The sequence below is a fragment of the Pelecanus crispus genome, chromosome 1 (genome assembly GCF_030463565.1).
Source record: "Pelecanus crispus isolate bPelCri1 chromosome 1, bPelCri1.pri, whole genome shotgun sequence".
In the NCBI taxonomy this organism is placed as follows: Eukaryota; Metazoa; Chordata; class Aves; order Pelecaniformes; family Pelecanidae; genus Pelecanus; species Pelecanus crispus.
This window is the reverse complement of record NC_134643.1, coordinates 114386014-114403031: the sequence shown is the minus strand read 5'-3', so window position 1 is coordinate 114403031 and position 17018 is coordinate 114386014. Positions and strand designations below refer to the sequence as shown.

The 17018-nt window shown below is 39.5% G+C and overlaps 1 protein-coding gene across 1 annotated transcript in view; it reads left to right on the top strand.

Moving 5' to 3' along the window:
• Positions 1 to 16798, top strand: part of SAMSN1 (SAM domain, SH3 domain and nuclear localization signals 1) — a 36826-nt gene extending 20028 nt beyond the window's left edge. The window contains exons 4-8 of the mRNA XM_009481584.2: positions 780 to 900; positions 2328 to 2479; positions 5376 to 5582; positions 6599 to 6749; positions 16105 to 16798. Of these exons, the coding sequence (XP_009479859.1) occupies positions 780 to 900; positions 2328 to 2479; positions 5376 to 5582; positions 6599 to 6749; positions 16105 to 16310 (837 nt within the window). The 3' untranslated portion in view covers positions 16311 to 16798. The remainder of the gene's footprint in view (positions 1 to 779; positions 901 to 2327; positions 2480 to 5375; positions 5583 to 6598; positions 6750 to 16104) is intronic.
• Positions 16799 to 17018: the final 220 nt, after the last annotated feature.

Here is a 17018-nt window from a genome sequence, read left to right as displayed (position 1 = left end):
TTCCTTCCTTTGAAAGCTCGTCATCATTTCATTTAGTTGTTACATCGTCCCTAACTTACCTGTGATTGAAATATGGATCTTATTGTTTTGAATAGGCTGTGATTCCTGAGGTGTGATTTAATGTTATAAACTCAAGGGGCCAATTTCAGACACCATTAGATTTTGTGAGAGAAACTTGCATCTATTAATTCTGAAATGCACTGGATTTTGAGGCCAATGTGTAGGCTGGGCAATGTGGTGATCATGATGCTAGAACACACCAATGCCGTACGTGTGTACAAGCTGTCTCCAGAACACCCTCGCTTGGGTGCCAGCCTGCCACCAAGCACCCATGATTTTCAGAAGTTCAACGCAAAACACAGCTGTGTCAGCTAGCACTTCACCATGTGCTTTCAGAATCAAACTTTATATCCTTCTCTGAAACAACCAGAAAAAACACCTTATCTGGCTATCTGCAAATTTCCTGTTACAAGCCTTTGTCACTGCTGTGGTATATTGCAGTCTTCTGAGATGGAGAATCAGTTTAGCTGTTTGAGCAGGAGTGGAATGAAGTGAGTGGGGCAGAGAGGAGACGGGATTTCTCCGAGATCATAAGGTGCTAGGGGTGGTGCTGGGCATCCTTAGCACCAGGCATCAACTTCTAAAATGCTTTCTCTCACACAGTGGTTCTTAATAAAGTGTAATTATGAGTTAATCTCCAATGATGATTTAAAAGAAAAAAACAAATGTTTGTCTAAAATACACTTCTTGGTGGTTAACATCTGATTTTTGTGTTAAAGAATGAAGACGGAAAAGATGACAGTGATCCTGGTGGTGGAATACACACTGAGAAGGTCTCTCTAAAAGCCAGTGACTCTATGGAAAGTCTCTATAGTCTGAACAGTGGCCAGAGCTCATCTAGTAAGTACAAGATATCCATACTCCTTATTCAGTCGCTGGATCAATATTGTTATTGTTTAAGTCTGAGGTATCAGAGCTGGTGATCAAAAACGTGACAGTAGAGAGCTCTTCAGTCTGGCAGACAAAAGTGTAATTTGATTAAATGGGTGGCAGCTAGGGTAGATATACCTCTCTCCAGAAATAAGCTGAGTGTTTTTAAGAGTGGAAATATTAACTGCAGTATAAAAATAACTTGGATTATAGGGGATGTTGCTGGTATATATGCCATAAATGTTTTTTGGGGTTATCACTGCTATGGTGCTGGCACCCATAGGGTTGCAATCACTGGGTGCAGCCACACAAGCATCCTCTCTCAGGGTAGCAGCTGTGAGTTCATCCTTTGCGCTGCAGGCGTGAGACAGACAAAGTGAGAGCTCTCTCTCAGATGATGGGTGACAGGGGCCTGAGCCGGCAGCTTCAGGTCATGACGCAGAGAGACACAGTCTGCTTCTTAGCAAACCCACTTAAAACCCTCCCCCAACAGGGTAGTCTCAGTCGGAGGGCGGATGCATCTCTGATGAGAAGTGGAGTTTGCCTCCACCCCTCTATCTGTTACTCTGCTGTGGACATTTGCCTGGCAGCAGGCCATAGCTGTCCCTGATGACGTCGCTGTGCCATCACTGCAGGCACCACGTGAGCCCTAAGTGGGGACTCGAAATGCAGTCCAGACCATTTGCACTTAGTAGTTAATCTGGCCCTGAGACGGAGCTGTGCACTTAAGCAATCACCTCAAACAAAACCATTTTTATGATCATTTTCTATGATGTGATTTGTGAAAATTGTATATGGGAGTTTACTTCCAGCACACTGCTGCTCTTATCTAAAAACATATTTGGATGGGATATTGCAGAGCTTGCTCAAAATTGCTTGAATTACTCTGCCGATATTTTATTGCTCAACTTGGATAAAATGACAGGCAGAAATGTTGATAAGATTAAAATTTCCCTCTGCAATGCAGGTTCCTTTGATGTTTCAGCTAGCTCTGTAATGAAATAAAATAACTTCTACAGTACTTGTTTTCATTTCTCTGAATAAACAGGAGAAGTTCAGCAGAATTAATTCCCTAAATTGCACTTTTAGAGTACATTTTATTAATCTGCAGAGGTAATATTTCAAAAAGTCTGTAAGTAAAATGTGTAGTCTATTAGTATCATCACCAGAAAAAGATTATTGTAGGGAAGATGTTAATGAAAGATCTCCTACCTATTTTCTTTGGTCTCTGTAGTATGCTTTTTATTGAATGTATTCTTCCTGGAATGTGTCAAAACCATGCAGAGTATACTCTTTCTCTAATTCTGTGCTTTTGCACACTTTCCTCTTGGCTGCTGTGCAGAATTGCATGTCTGGGCATTTGATGCAGGAGATGTCTCAACTTGACTCTCTTTAAGGTGGGGTGACCAGCTGCTCAGATGGAACGAGCAACAGGGACAGCCTCCGGTTTGATGACGAAGTCCCTTACAGTGGGCCCTTCTGCGGTCGAGCCAAAGTTCACACTGACTTCACACCAAGTCCTTATGACACCGACTCCCTGAAAATCAAAGTAAGACAACAGCCAGGATTTCTTCTTTTCCAGTAAGAATGCCAGGGGGGCATTTCTTACATGTGAAGAACATGTTTACTAATGCATTTTTAACTGTTAAGCACATGTAACACTCTATAAAAGCAGACCAATCTGGTTTTGCAATGCTTCTATAAGGACTTAGTTCAGACAATGCCACAAAGCCAACTGCTGCTAAAGGCTTTTTAAGGCATAGGCTCCAAGTAGGTACCTCATCATGGTATCTACCTGGACACCACACCTTTCCTTAGAGTAAAATACATGTTGCTTCTTATTTACTAGGTCTGGAGTAAGAAAAACTTGAGCCTCATGGGATGTGAAGTTGCCTCCCCAGCTTTTTCAGTTAAACTAGGATATATCAAAAGCTCAGTGGCACCCATTGTCTTTAATGAAAACAGTTCACCTTTCCATTAAGCTTTTCTTTAAGCATACCTCTGAACGATGAATTTTCTCTGGCCCTGACAACATGGCAGGGGTGTCCAGGCTGTGTGAGTGAAAAGAATGAGCTCCAGACGTGGGCCCAGTTGAACATTACTAAAAAAGCCCAGCCCTTTTCTTCTCCCTCCATGCACAGATACATTCAATATCATCATCCTTCAGACTGCTCATGTCTGTAACGTGGACTTCTTTCTTTTCCCTCTTTGTAAACACCTTCATATCCAGATTATATTCACACTTCAGCATCTTTTCTTCTTCCTCACAGCCTCTTCTTTTTGTCAAAATACTCATCTGTATCTCACTGCAGTCTCCCTCTCCTCCTCTCTGGTCTACGTTACAGCCATTGCTCTGCCAGTGCTTGCAGTCTTCACCACCTGCCCTCCACTCCCACCCACACCTAGGACATTTTCTTCAAAACAGTTTAACTGGTCACAAAATGGCAAATGCCTGCTGGCTCACACCGGTTCCTTTTTTAATCACTGGGGCAGTGTATTTTACAATTATAAACTAATTCTTAGGGGTGAAATCCCCTAAATTTATGTCACAAAATTTCAGTACCCTGAAACTGAATTCAAAGTGTGTCTGCAGCTTGGCTTAGAGCCACTGCCTAATCCTGATCTGCATCCACGTCTGAAGTTCCTGAGCCTCCAAGAGTGTGTAGAATAATATGTGTGCTTATAGAGCTTTAAACAAATGTTTGTTTAGTTTCCATTTCAAACGTGCTCATAGCTCTGAGCTCCATATTCTAACAAAACCAGGCCACTGGAATGCAGCCAATTTCATACTCAGGTTTGTACCGAAACTAGGGTGACCACTTTACTTGCAGTTTCTTGACCAGACCAAAAAAGATTCAAAAGTCTTGGAGCTGTTAACAGGTATTTTAACAAACTGAGTTTCATTTTTAACTTTGTAGCAGAATGCCAAATGAAGCGTGTACGTGGGGATTTGTTGGATAACTCTTTAAAGACTTTCAACATTTTTGTAAGTTCTGTGGTACTTGCCCAGAAGAGAGGACTCAATTCTGAGGTCATGGGAGTAAGTTGTGTAGGGGATATGACTTACAAGCGAGACTTTTTATTACAAGAATTACTCAGAGCGACTGTTTTGCTGAGCTGAGGCCTTGGTTCCCACAGTGTGGCTGTGAACACCTTTACCAAAAAGCCCTCCTTAACGTAGTTGTGTTGTCACTCTTTTCTGCACTCACATTTGTGAGTGAATGCACAAGTGTGGAGAGCTGAAGCTTTTAGATCTGTCTGCTAAGGTGCCTTCCACTATTTTCTCAGTCAATTGTGTTCATAATAGTGGGAAAACTTGTCAGTACCTTGGGTAGGACAGACAGGAATATATTAAGGGAGTTAAATGTTCCTTACTGCCTTTAAGAAACGTAGCCAGTAGTTTTTACTGTAAAATGGGTAAAAGTCCACCTTTCACATAGCTCAGCTATCAGTTTTTGCAGACCCTTGAGAGGCTGGATAATAAGATTATTGCGTAAATGGTTTGGCACATATTTGGAAAATAGCCTCACAGTGTTCCCTTGCTTTTTGCCAAAGCTATGACCACTATCCATGGTGTCCTGGTTTTGGCCAGGATAGAGTCAATTTTCTTCCTACTAGCAGGCATAGTGCTGTGTTTTGGATTTAGTAGGAGAATAATGTTGATAACATGCTGATGTTTTTAGGTGTTGCTAAGTACTGCTTATGCTAGTCAAAGACTTTTCAGCTTCCCATACTCTGCCAGGTACACAAGAAACTGGGAGGGAGCACAGCCAGGATAGTTGATCCAAACTGACCAAAGGGCTATTCCATACCATATGACGTCATGCTCAGTATATAAACTGGAGGGGGTTGGCCGGGGAGCAGCGATCACTGCTCAGGAACTGTCTGGGTATGGGTCAGCATGTGGTGAACAATGGCATTGTGCATCACTTGCTTTGTATATTATTATTGTTATTATCATTATTATATTGTTATTATTATCATTACTATTTTACTTTATTTCAATTATTAAACTGTTCTTATCTCAACCCAGGAGTGTTTCTCACTCTTACTCCTCCGATTCTCTCCCCCATCCCATCGGGGCAGGGGGAGTGAGCGAGCGACTGCGTGGTGCTTAGTTGCTGGCTGGGGCTAAACCACGACACATGGCAAAAGTTGCTTGCTGATGCAACCCTATCCCTTTTCAGGGACCAAGTGGAGCACAAAAATGGTGAGAGGGGCTGCTTATGCTCACCTGTCCTTCACAAATGTTTGGAGATAAGGACTAACTCCTTTTTCTGTAATTATTTTGCTGGGATTTTATAAAAGAAAATGAGCTAAATCTAGGTAATTTTAAAAAGTTACTTCGAGCAGACTAGTTAAGATTCTGTGCTGTCTGTGCTGGTTTCGGTCCATAGAGGAAACGCTTCATATAACAAACCAGATGTTTTTTTTATTTTTTCTAGAAAGGAGACATTATAGATATCATCTGTAAAACCCCCATGGGCATATGGACAGGCATGCTGAACAACAAAGTAGGAAACTTCAAGTTCATTTATGTGGATATTATCTTGGAAGAGGAAGCTGCACCCAGAAAGATAAAGCTGCACAGAGGAAGCAAAAGGACCAAGCCTAAAACGTTGCAAGAGCTCCTGGATTATGTCCACCTGCAGGTCAGCCAGCTGTATTTGAAACGTTTCGTTTCTGTGCGCTCAGGTTTGGATGTCATTTACAGGCAGAAGCTGAAAGGCAGGTTTCAGCAGTTTTGATGTCAGCAAAGCAAAGCAGCTTCATGTCTGTCTTTTATCTGATGTGAGCGGCTTACCGAACTGCATTTTACCACATCATTTGGTTAGGCTACGAGACTCCATGCAAAGAGGCACGGTGGTGACTTGTCAAGTCACCGCAACCTGACTGCAATTGTGCGCCTAAGCGCAGGAGGTGTGTGACTGTGGGCACCTCAGGGACAGGACTGCAGTCTGACTCCACTGCCAACATTTAGAATTTAGGTTTCTGATTTCTTGTGATCTTTAGGGAGCAACAGTCTTTTTGCACTATGCTCATGTCACACCTCTCTCCCTCTCTGCAATGCTAACTCTCGACTGAGTGTCAAAGTGTAATTAGGTCATGGTTTACAGGTAACATTTTTAATAACGGTTATTGCTTTGGTGCTGATGCAAACAGTTCTTTCCCTGGTGTGTGCGCAGAGTTTCAGACTGCATCGACACACAGCTCAAGGGGGACCACGTGTGACAGCATGGCTGAGGGCTCCCTCAGCTTCTCACCCTCGCTTGTATCAAGGGCTCCTTCTGTGCAAGGGCAGAGCACACCCTACCTCAGAGGCCCTCCTGGACCCAGCATGGGTGGCACTCATAGGGTGGTCCACAAAAGTCCAGATGCTCAGCAAATTAAATAATTTCTGGCAGAGCTCTGTCCCGGTCCAATTTGCTGCCGGACTCTGTTAGACAACCCAGGCACAGATGCTGGGCTGGCCAGGAGGACCTCCAGGCATCTCCACCTCTGTCATCTCTTACTCTGCAGCTCTGGTTTTATGCCAAAGGCAGGTCAATCAGACTGGAGAATGGAGCCCATTTCAACCTCACAAAAAAGTAAAAGAGAAAATCTGCCTGTTCCTCTATTAAACATAGTGCTTGCTTACATGAGAGGATTTGCTTCTTTCTTTTTGTAGGAATATGCCTCAACCCTCTTGCTAAATGGCTATGAAACTCTAGAGGACTTAAAGGATCTACAGGAGAGCCACCTGATCGAATTAAATATTTCAAACCCAGAAGACAGGGCAAGATTTTTATCAGCAATTGAAAATCTACAGGACTATGACAGTAAGTGTTTAAGCTTTGTTAAGAGTCATGTGCAAGTTTTAACTGAAGAAACACATTTAAAGAAATAGTGATTCTCACACTGATCCGTTAAATGATTTTTCTTTCAAATATGAAAAACACTCAGATGGTTTTCTTATTTGTTCAGATAGCAAACCGTACATCTCTTCTAGATATGTACAAGATTACTATACTAGTAACACATCAATGATTTAAAATGTCTTATTTATAGGTCCTATGCTAGGGATTGGTAGTAACCATTGCTTAAGAACAACCCTATTTACAGTTGGGGAACCACCCCCCAGAGAGGTTAAGTGACTTCCCAAAAGTCACAAGGTCTGTGCAAAAGCAGCAAATAAAACATCTCAAACTCTGCTCTAGTATCTTAACTGAAATAGAGCTTATTTCAAATAGCTACGGTAAAGAGTTTTCTTAAATTTTTTTTTAAACAACATTCTGCAGAAGAATACAGTTTTTCCTTCCCTCATTTCATCCCACACTTAAATCTTTATCCAAACCATTTTATTTTGTAGGAAGGTTTTGTAAAAAAAAAATATATATACTAACAACTGGTTTGCATTCTTTTCTCAAAATGAATCTGACTCAAGTTTCCAGTAAGCTTCTGAAAGCTGATCATACCACATGTGCATATGTATGTGTATTGACCACCACTACGTTTTCTTCACTTGTTCCTTTCACTGGGAGTGGAAAAGCTAGGATACAGAACAGAAAATACTCTCTTCATGATATCTTAATGATATTTCCAACCTGACTTCTGATTTTAAATAATTTACATCAAATTTCTAGAAACTACAGCTAAACGTCTACTTACTTAGACACTCAGCCAAAACGGGAGATATTTCCCTCTTCGTTAATATTCATGCATACTCACCCCTTATGCTGAGCAGTCATTTCATCAAATGTGCACTTCCAATTGAGAAGCATCTGAAAGAAAGGAAAGGAGACTTGGAAAAGCAATGTCTTCCTAGGATATTTTAATAGCAGTTCTTGTCAGGTGTCCACTTGCTACCTCCTCAGTAGGTAGGCAGCTTTCCAGTTCTCACTCCAACACGTGTACCTATGTATGCACATACCTGCATGCACGTATATACTCTACGTGCATAAATCTCTCTGGGTTTCTAAGCATGTCTTTGGCTACCTCATCCATTCAGCCTTCCCTGCAGATGTTCTCTAATCTCCCTCGTCATATCTTTGCTGGCCTTGTTTTTTACTGTACATTTGGGCTTTTTTGGGACCCCATTTGTATGTGCAGTCTTTCCTGCTCGTAGTCAGCTTCCAAGGAAAGGTAAGGTTCTTGCAAATAGGTTGGAGAGGCATTAAAGGGGTCTTCTTTGCCCACCAGGTTCAGTAGTTCTTTCTGGTCTATAGCTTTGTGAGATGACAGGCTAGGAAAGGAGTCTTGAAGGCCTGTCTGTGTAGAAGTAGTGATTGAAAGAGTGAATCCAGGAAAAAAGGGTTACATTTTCCAAGAATTGTATTCCAGGGATCTAGCTGGAAATCATCTGAAAACACATTTGTTTCCCTAGTTTGCCCTTAAACTGAGTATAAGTACATTTGTGTGTACTTCTTGGTAACTAGCCTTGCTGCACTTTTTGCACCTTTTATTGTGTATGTTTTTTATATTGATACTTAACACCAAAAAAAATTAATGAAAAATGCTAGATTGTAATTTTGCAGTTTTGCATCAGTGTGAAAAACAAAACCACAACACAATGGTTTTTAACAGACCACGCGAGTGTCAAACTATTCTGGAGTAGTGAGGATATGGTTTACTATATATATTCCTTGTGTAACAAAAAGCATAGCAAGCAGCCTTAGACACCTAACCTTTTTAGAAGATGACACCAAGTTTTTCTTTGTCTGAAGGTGTCTTAACACTTAATATTCTACATACAGCTGTGCAAGGACCAAACCTAACAAGGTCCTTACATGTCCCATACACTGAAAATTAATAAATTTACCTTAATTATCCAAATACAGTTCTTCCTAATTGGCAGCATGGGATTAAGTCACTTCTCAAAGGAAAACAGTGTCCCTGATGAGATCTGTATGGTAGTCTAATAGCTTGAACTCTTGCAATGGTTCTGGAAATAATAACAACATTAAATCTTATAAAGTGGCCCACACTTCAAAATCAGTGATGACACTGTAGTCTTAGATCAAGAGATGAAATGAATATTTGCTTCACATCCACTTTAGACAGGTAGAGCCAATATTTCTAGTATTCAAATCCAGTAAAAGAATATTCCCAGAATTTATGAACACTCACAGGGACCAGAACCAAGACATCTTTATATACCATGCCAGCTATAAGCATTCATTTAAGTCTAGTTGAGTTTCATAAGACTCATGTATATTTTAAGGTAAGACATACATAAATACTTTCCTGGTTTAGGATATAACTTTTCCTGAATCAGGACTGAATCAAATCCTTGCTTTGTCTGATTGCCAAAGGTTCACAGCATTTGTCACGTGACTGGTAGGGACAGAACAGAGTTTAACAACCTGCTCTAAAAAGGAAGATACTAAAGACTAAAACTGATGGAAGCTATCTGTTATTTCTTTATGACGAAAGATGGGGTGTCAAGACGATCTTGGGGATAGAGCTTAGCATGAGTCTCACTTCGTCCAAATCATTCGACCTTTCTGTCCTTCTGTCAATCCGATTGGAAAATTGGGTTGAAAGAGCTGGGTGCTACTGTGAAAGTGAATTCTGCATCTGAACTGAACTCTCCTAGGTCAATATTTTTTTTTCCTAAATGGGCATGACTCAGTCCAGCATAAATGATTTTTTAATTAAAATTGATTTTCTGCGTTGCTTAGAAGTGAGCAGCATAATTACCCACAGCTACAAGGTAATCTGTTTACTGGCCAAGAGTATTCTAGATTTAAGTTCAGCACTTTTCCAGATAAAGAACACTCTTTTTATAAGCTTTGTGAAAAAATATACTAAGGCCACAGACCATATTTACTGTTCTAAGCTGTGTGAGCCAGCACAGGCAGGATGCAGGAACAACCACAAAACCACAGATGAAATGCAAAGAGTAAATTTATTTTCATTACCTCGCCAACTGGGTGATTCCCGAAGTAGCACCCAGGCAGAGGCACACGAACACTAACACTCAGTCCATGCTAGAGGATCACCAAACCTGCTGTTTTGGCCTGTATTTCAGGGATTCATGCAAGTGTAAGTTACCACTGTGCTTTGATCTTTCCCACAGCAGGGCAGGAATCTCAAACAAGTTTGATAGGGTGCCTCTAAGTCTATCACAGGCCAATGTTATCTAAACACAAATGTTCTACTTGTCCAACACACAAGGCCAAACAACAATTAGTATGATATATGTGTTTTTTGACAACCCAGATGCAAGTTACTTGAGTGTGTTTACAGTCCTCCTTGCCAATCTTCCATTACTTTCCCACACAAGCCCATCTTTCTCACAGAGCTTGGAAGACTTCCATGTCTTTGCATTATATTCATGCTTCCATGAAGCACGTGTTTGATTAATGGATGGACTCTCAGGTATGGCCCAGAGTTAAAATGCAAGGGTTTCTGAAGTTTTGTGACTCTGCTTTTATTCAGAACAGTCAAGCATGTTCAACATAGCCTCATTTTACTAGATTCTACTATAAATGTAGTAAAACAAGATTTAATATTTCTTTAATCTCATATCTGATATTGTGAAATGTCTAGGGTTTTTACAGGGTTTTTAATTTCTTTTTCCTTGGTTGTTTCTTGACATTTATTGTATGTTATACTAAGTGATTTCTTCATGCCACATACTTCTACCTACATAATTCATGTTGCAGAATAAACAGTTATTGAGTTTTCTAACCAAAAGACCTGCAGCAGTAGTTTCCACACTATATGCTTCTTAAAGCGATCCAAAAGGTAGGATTTCTGGCAGTGAGAATTTTTTCATCTTACATTTGATTTAGACCTGAATGAATTTGAAAGGAAAAACTTTACTCACCTTATACCAGGAATTAAAAAGTAAGTTTTATACAGCAAATGCTACCACATAGTGTTTATTAAGCAGATTTTGCTTCCTGGTACTGCACTATCTTCTTTCCACCTTTCCTGGGAGCCCAGGCCTAAATTCACCATCTTCAAGTACTTCATGTAGCAAGGCTATCCTAGAACTGCAAGGTCTTGTAAGCTCCTCATGACCTTCCCCCCCTTCCCAGATCACTTTTTAGATTTCCTGTAAGTTCATCAGACCTACATATTTGGGACAAAATGATTGCTTTCCATGAATTCATGGCTGGGGAGGAAAAAAAGGCTCTTTTTCATAAAGAATTTCTTAATAGCTTTCCATTCTGCTCCCAGATGGCTTCTAGACAGGAGATGGATGTCTGTGCTTTTGTAGGATGCTATTTTTAAAGTGAAGCAGTTGCTGGATGGTTAATGAATAAAGTAATAAAAGAAGTTTGGAACTTTTTTCTTGACCGCTTCCCAGGACACACGTTTTTGTGTGTGCAAAATAGCCTTAATTCTCTTGTCACTTAGATGATGTAAGTCAAGAGGTTCATTCCTGAAGTCCAGTGGGTTACATTAGTCCGAAGATATTCTGAGTTAAAGAAGAATTAGACTTCATTGGATATGTGCATACAGTTCATTTTATAGAAAAAAAAGGTGCATATGTGCAATTTGGGGGTAATATTTCACACTTATCTCCCCAAATCCGCTTACTTAGCTTACTTTTCATATTTAAGTGCCAGATCATACCCTAAATTCCACTGCCAGTACCAGATAAGTTTTGTTCCTTATTTATTGTACTTGCACAGCAATAGTAGATAGCTGAGGGCACAACTTTCAGTTCTCAGTTGCATTCTCTACGTGAGGACCTAGCATCGAGTACCATTTTACACTTGGCAATCCCTTTGAGTACATGGGATTACAGAATATCATGTCAAGTTCAAACAGTGCTCAAAGACAATCTCCCCTTCTGCACTGTGGTACCACTCATTGACCTGGACATAATATTTCCAGATTTTACAAGGAAGATCATCCTTGCATGAGTATTAGTATTTTTCACCTTTTTTCAGGCACATCTGTTCGCTTCCAGATTTTAAAGAAAAAGAAGCTTCTCATTTCTGTTTTCACCATAGACTCTCCTCTCACATCAGTTCAGTATTCCTCCCAGAAAAGCTATGCCACTGATTTCAGCAAGTGCAACTTTTTAAGTTGCATGTCTGTAAATATCCACAAAAGGTTTACTCCTTTGAGTCCCCAAAGTATTGCTTGTGCGTACAGAACCACTTCAGGTTTCTCTACTTCTTTTTCAAGAAGGATCGCCATGTACTGATTCAAAATGATCCTTTCTGAGTTTGATGCTTTCTGAGTTTTCATTTCATTTTTAACACTTAGGTGGTCTAACTGGTACAGGCACTACAGGTTGATGCATGACCTTTATAGGTACCTAGGAGGTCTAACATCAGCCTTGAAGACACACTTTGTTCTATTTAGTTATTGTATGATGCTGTGCAGTACGGCACCGCTGCATCTTCCAGGAAGGCACGCAAGTGACTCAGCCTAAAGCATCGTGATCCTAGCCCAGTTCTCCTTCTGGGCAAAACTCATGAAGGCAAACTCTCAGAGGACATGCTCATGAAGTACAGCTTGGGTGACCTGTTTTTTCCAAGACAAAATCCAAACCTCCTGCCACTCATCTCGTTTAACCTGACAACCGCACAGGAGTCAGTGTGACCTCTGTTTATTCTTGAGCTGAATTGCCTTAAACCTAAGCTTAAAATGCTTTCCTAATCAGGAATTTAAACTCATTAAAAAAGTGAAAAAAGCTGGTGAAACAAAACAGATCTATCCCTGCATGTCATGCGTATCTGTCATTGAATAACAAATTTTCATTTCAAAATCTGCACGGCAAGGAAGATAAGTATGCATCACACATCTATTACCAAGGCTAAAGGCCTCACATTTTTTTCAGAAGTCTGAATATAATCCTACTGTCTAAAGTAGTATTAGAATATATGTGTCAAAATGATGCATATCTTGGACTCTTCTGCCCATATCATAGACAACAGTGACTGAAAGCTATTTATCTTATATGAAACTGCTTTACTGTAGAAAAATGATAGGACATCCATTTGTTGATAAGATAGTTATTTCTGATGATTCTGCAACATCTAACGGCAGTTTAATTTTATCAATTCCTGTTTCCTGTGCATTGTATCTTTCTTCTGATGTCCAAAAGATTAAGACAGCAAACTTACCTTTACTAATATGGAACTTGAACATGTACGTGCTACAGGAAGGAATTAAGTAGAACTGAATATAAGAGCTAAAAGTGAAAAGGAAGAAAGACAAAAAAAATTGTAGTTTCCTTTCTCATGAAGCAACATCTAAAGTTGTATGCTACATATATTTATAATACTCAGTATCCTGTTCAAGTGGTTTAGTAGTTACTGCATAATATTTAAGGCTGCTCTAAAGAGAGGAAAAAATAAATGCCCCAAAGTTTGCTTTCAGTCTTTTCTTCTAAAATATGGGGGGGTGCTTTTCAAATTTTTCTGCTCAGAATGAAAATAGAAAATATAGTATTTTTACCGTCTCGAACGCCTGAACATTTCTGGTTTTCAGTTTTTCATGTAAAAAATTCTAGTATTATGGGAATAGACAGAAGTTTTACATTTCTGTATGTTTTCTAAATAAAAATTTCTTATTCTCCTAACTGACTCAAATTCAGATTTTTAAAAAATCTCAGTTCCAGGCTTGTCTGTGTCTTTTTCCCTGAAACACACAAGGGCCAGACATCACTACAAAAGAATTTAGGATCTGTTTTTCACATAGTAACTACTCAGATTATCAGTGCACTGATTCACTGGCTGAAACTGCATTTTCTTTTTAATCCACTAGTTACTTGGTCTTCTTTCCATTGTAAAACAAACAAAAGTGGATGGAGGTTCCTCTTTGACCTTGAAAATGTAAACAGGATTAACACTTTTTAGGTCACTGCTTGCCAGGGCAGCAGAGGATGCTGGAGAAGCTAATAAAAGTACCAGCGAGCAGCATTAGGCTGATGAGGGATTACAGCGGAGGGCAGGGGAGCCCTGCCCGCAGCCGCACAGGACTTCACCCGGACCCCGGCTGAGCTCTGTCAGCCCACAGCGACCGAGAGCTGGATCATCTCGGTGCCGGTGGGATGGGTGTGCGGAGCTAATGACACAGTTTAGACAAGGCTTTACTGGGGCATCTGCTGTTATTTGTGCTAAACTACTTCTGTTGCTACTAATAGCAGCAGTAATACCTTCACTGGTGTAATGCCTTTTGTAATTCCTTCCTGACTTCAATCAGAAATCAATTGGACCCTGCGTGATCAAATATTTTCCCTGCAAAGAGAGATAACATTTGACATGACAAACTGCGTTCTGTAAAGTGAGAAGGAGATCAAACAGTTGCACATATCAATTACATCTGCTGAAAGGTGTACTCTTTCACGCAAGTGCAATTAACCATTAATTTCTTTGGGAACAAGGTGGTACTTCTATTCCTTGGAAAGTATTTAAAGTAATCTTTTTTTTTTTTTAAAAATACATCAGGTTATGCCTATAACTTCAGGCTTAGTGAAAAAATGACTAAGTTGAGACTTTGGATTCTTTTCTTCAAAAATCAGATTAGTTTATTAACTTAATTAGGCAATTGAAAGTTAGAAAATACTAAACAGAATTAATCAGTCCAAACAAATCTACAAGACTTCCATCAAGACCTAAAAATGTTTCTCAAGATATCAAAATGCTTTGTGAAATAAATTTGTTGAAATCTCACACAATGAAGGTACTGAAGCTCCTGCTGTTCCATTTCAATATTTTCAGAGTGAAACATTTCATTTTTTCATTTCTAATTTATTCTTTGTTATACAACACAAGATTTAAAAAAAAAAAAATCCAAATTTAAAATCTTTCCCATCTTACCAAAGCTTATAACTTCCAACATTTGAAACAAATGCCAGTATGAATTTTCCTTGTTGAAATTTTATAATTGTGGGAGCTAAACTAAATTTAGATTTTGATGAAGGATAAATTCCTTCATGTGTTAGGACTTCCATTCTGCCTGGACTTGAATTGAGACAGCTTAAATCTGACTAAAGATTCACAGTTAACTATTTAACCATGGAGTAACAAGTCAAGTGAAATAAGGGAACTTTCTTTGCAAAACCAAAAAGGTACCATTTTTCTGAAGGGCTAAAATCTGGGGCAAAACCATCTGTTTCCTGTGAGAGTTGATTCTTATACTTAGTTTGGAAAGCAAGCCATAGTTTGAAGTAAAAATACAGTTAGAGGAGGGCAATAACAAAAAAAAAAAGGGGGGGGAAGATTTTGCATTTTATAGCTTGTTTTCTCAAGAAATTTACTGTGAGTAAGCATCACGTATTTCACAGCCAGAGAATATGAACACTAACTTTAGCCGCAAGATATATTACATTCATGATACACAGGTATATCTTGTCTGCAAGACACTAGCTTGTTGAGCTTTTTTTGAGAGGTCTGTCAATACTCTTGCTGAGTTGCAAACTTTTGAGTTTGAACAGATTAGTCATACAGCAGCTAGACAAGGACAGATTATTTGCAAGATAATTTGTTTCTACTTAGTTTTGGAACAGTGTTCAAAAACCATGCAGCAGGCGTTAGGCATCTTAACTTTCTCCAAGGCCTTTGTGTTTCGGAAAATAACCTTCTGGATATCAAGCTAAGCTTAGGAAGTTTCCATCAGCCACCCACTCCCACTGAAAAGTCCAGTGCTTTAGAAAACCTGATTACCACATCTTTATGCTGAGCACTTCTGAAGACCAGCGCATTATATCTCACTGCACAGTGCACAGAAGAGGCAAAATGGTGGGAGTTACATTCAAAAGACACAACATCTGTAATGCAATGTGTTATAAACAAGGCGCAGTAGGCTACATGATTAATTGCATGAGCAGGCTCTGGAATACATGGATGTGGGAGAGGAAAAGCTGCCATCTCTACTGTGGTCATGGTGACCACGCATGGTGACCATTGCACCTGTGGACAGCCTAAAGGACCTCAGTCCAAAGGACGAGGCCAAAGTCTCTGGCATTCATCTCTGTGCAACACACCACAGGATCAAAGCCAACCTCAACATCACCTTAGATGTTCTTATACTCATGTAATGATATTTTTAGCTCTTTGATGCTGAGGTTTCTGTTTCTGATAGACAAAAGATACTGATCTAGTTATGTGTATATTACCAGCTCTGTTTCTACAGTTCTTCAAGATCAGTCATGTTGTTATCTCAAACTCTTTCCCAGGATACTTATTTTGACAATTTTTTTCTTTCTTTTTCTGTTCTTTCTAGCTGAACAGCAGCAGCAAAGTGAGGGTAGTCAGGAGACGCAGAGCTTAAGCCCTCACCACAGCTTTGACAAATCACAGCTAAATGACTGCCCAAGAGATTCTGGCTGTTACATCTCATCAGAAAATTCAGATAATGGTAAAGAAGAAGTAGACCCAGAAACCCTGTCTGACATGGTGCAGTCAATAACAATCACTGAGTCAAACTGATTCAGTCCTGCTGCTTTTCTGCAGATTTTCAGAAAAGACAATCAGATTTGCCGGTATGATGGCACAGAAGAAGAACACAAAATATTCTCAACACCGAAAATCTACTTCTGTCTGACGTGTGATGCTCTAGACTGTTTAATATGTGGACACTTGATAGCTAAATGCTAGCTGATAATAAGACTATCTCATGCTTTTTTTTTCAATGAATCTGCAGACATTTCACTGAAAAAGTTTAGACACATATTTATAAATATTTGTACAGCAATTGCGTTTTCTATAATAACAGAGAATTGTTCCAGGTATTGGTACATAATCTGGACATGTTCATTTCTGGAACTGTCCAAAATGTAAATATTGTACATATTTATCTTTAAAAGATATGGGTTAATCACAGTCCCTATTTTCACATGTGTTTTGCTGATATTTGTACAGAATGTGTTTTCATTGATATATCATCATAATAAAAAGCTGGATACATTCACATCCTACTTTGAAAAGTACCAAGCTAATTCTTATTAATATTAAAGCTGTTTCATACCAATCTTCTCCAAAATAGGCTCTAAAGTAGACTATCATATCCTACACTTTATCCTGGAGGTACGAAAGGACTGTAGCGTGAATCTGAATCAAGCTCTCTGTGTTCATTATCTTTCAGAGAACACAGCCATCTGAATGTCTTATGCACTGGCAATTACTTTATTGTTATTT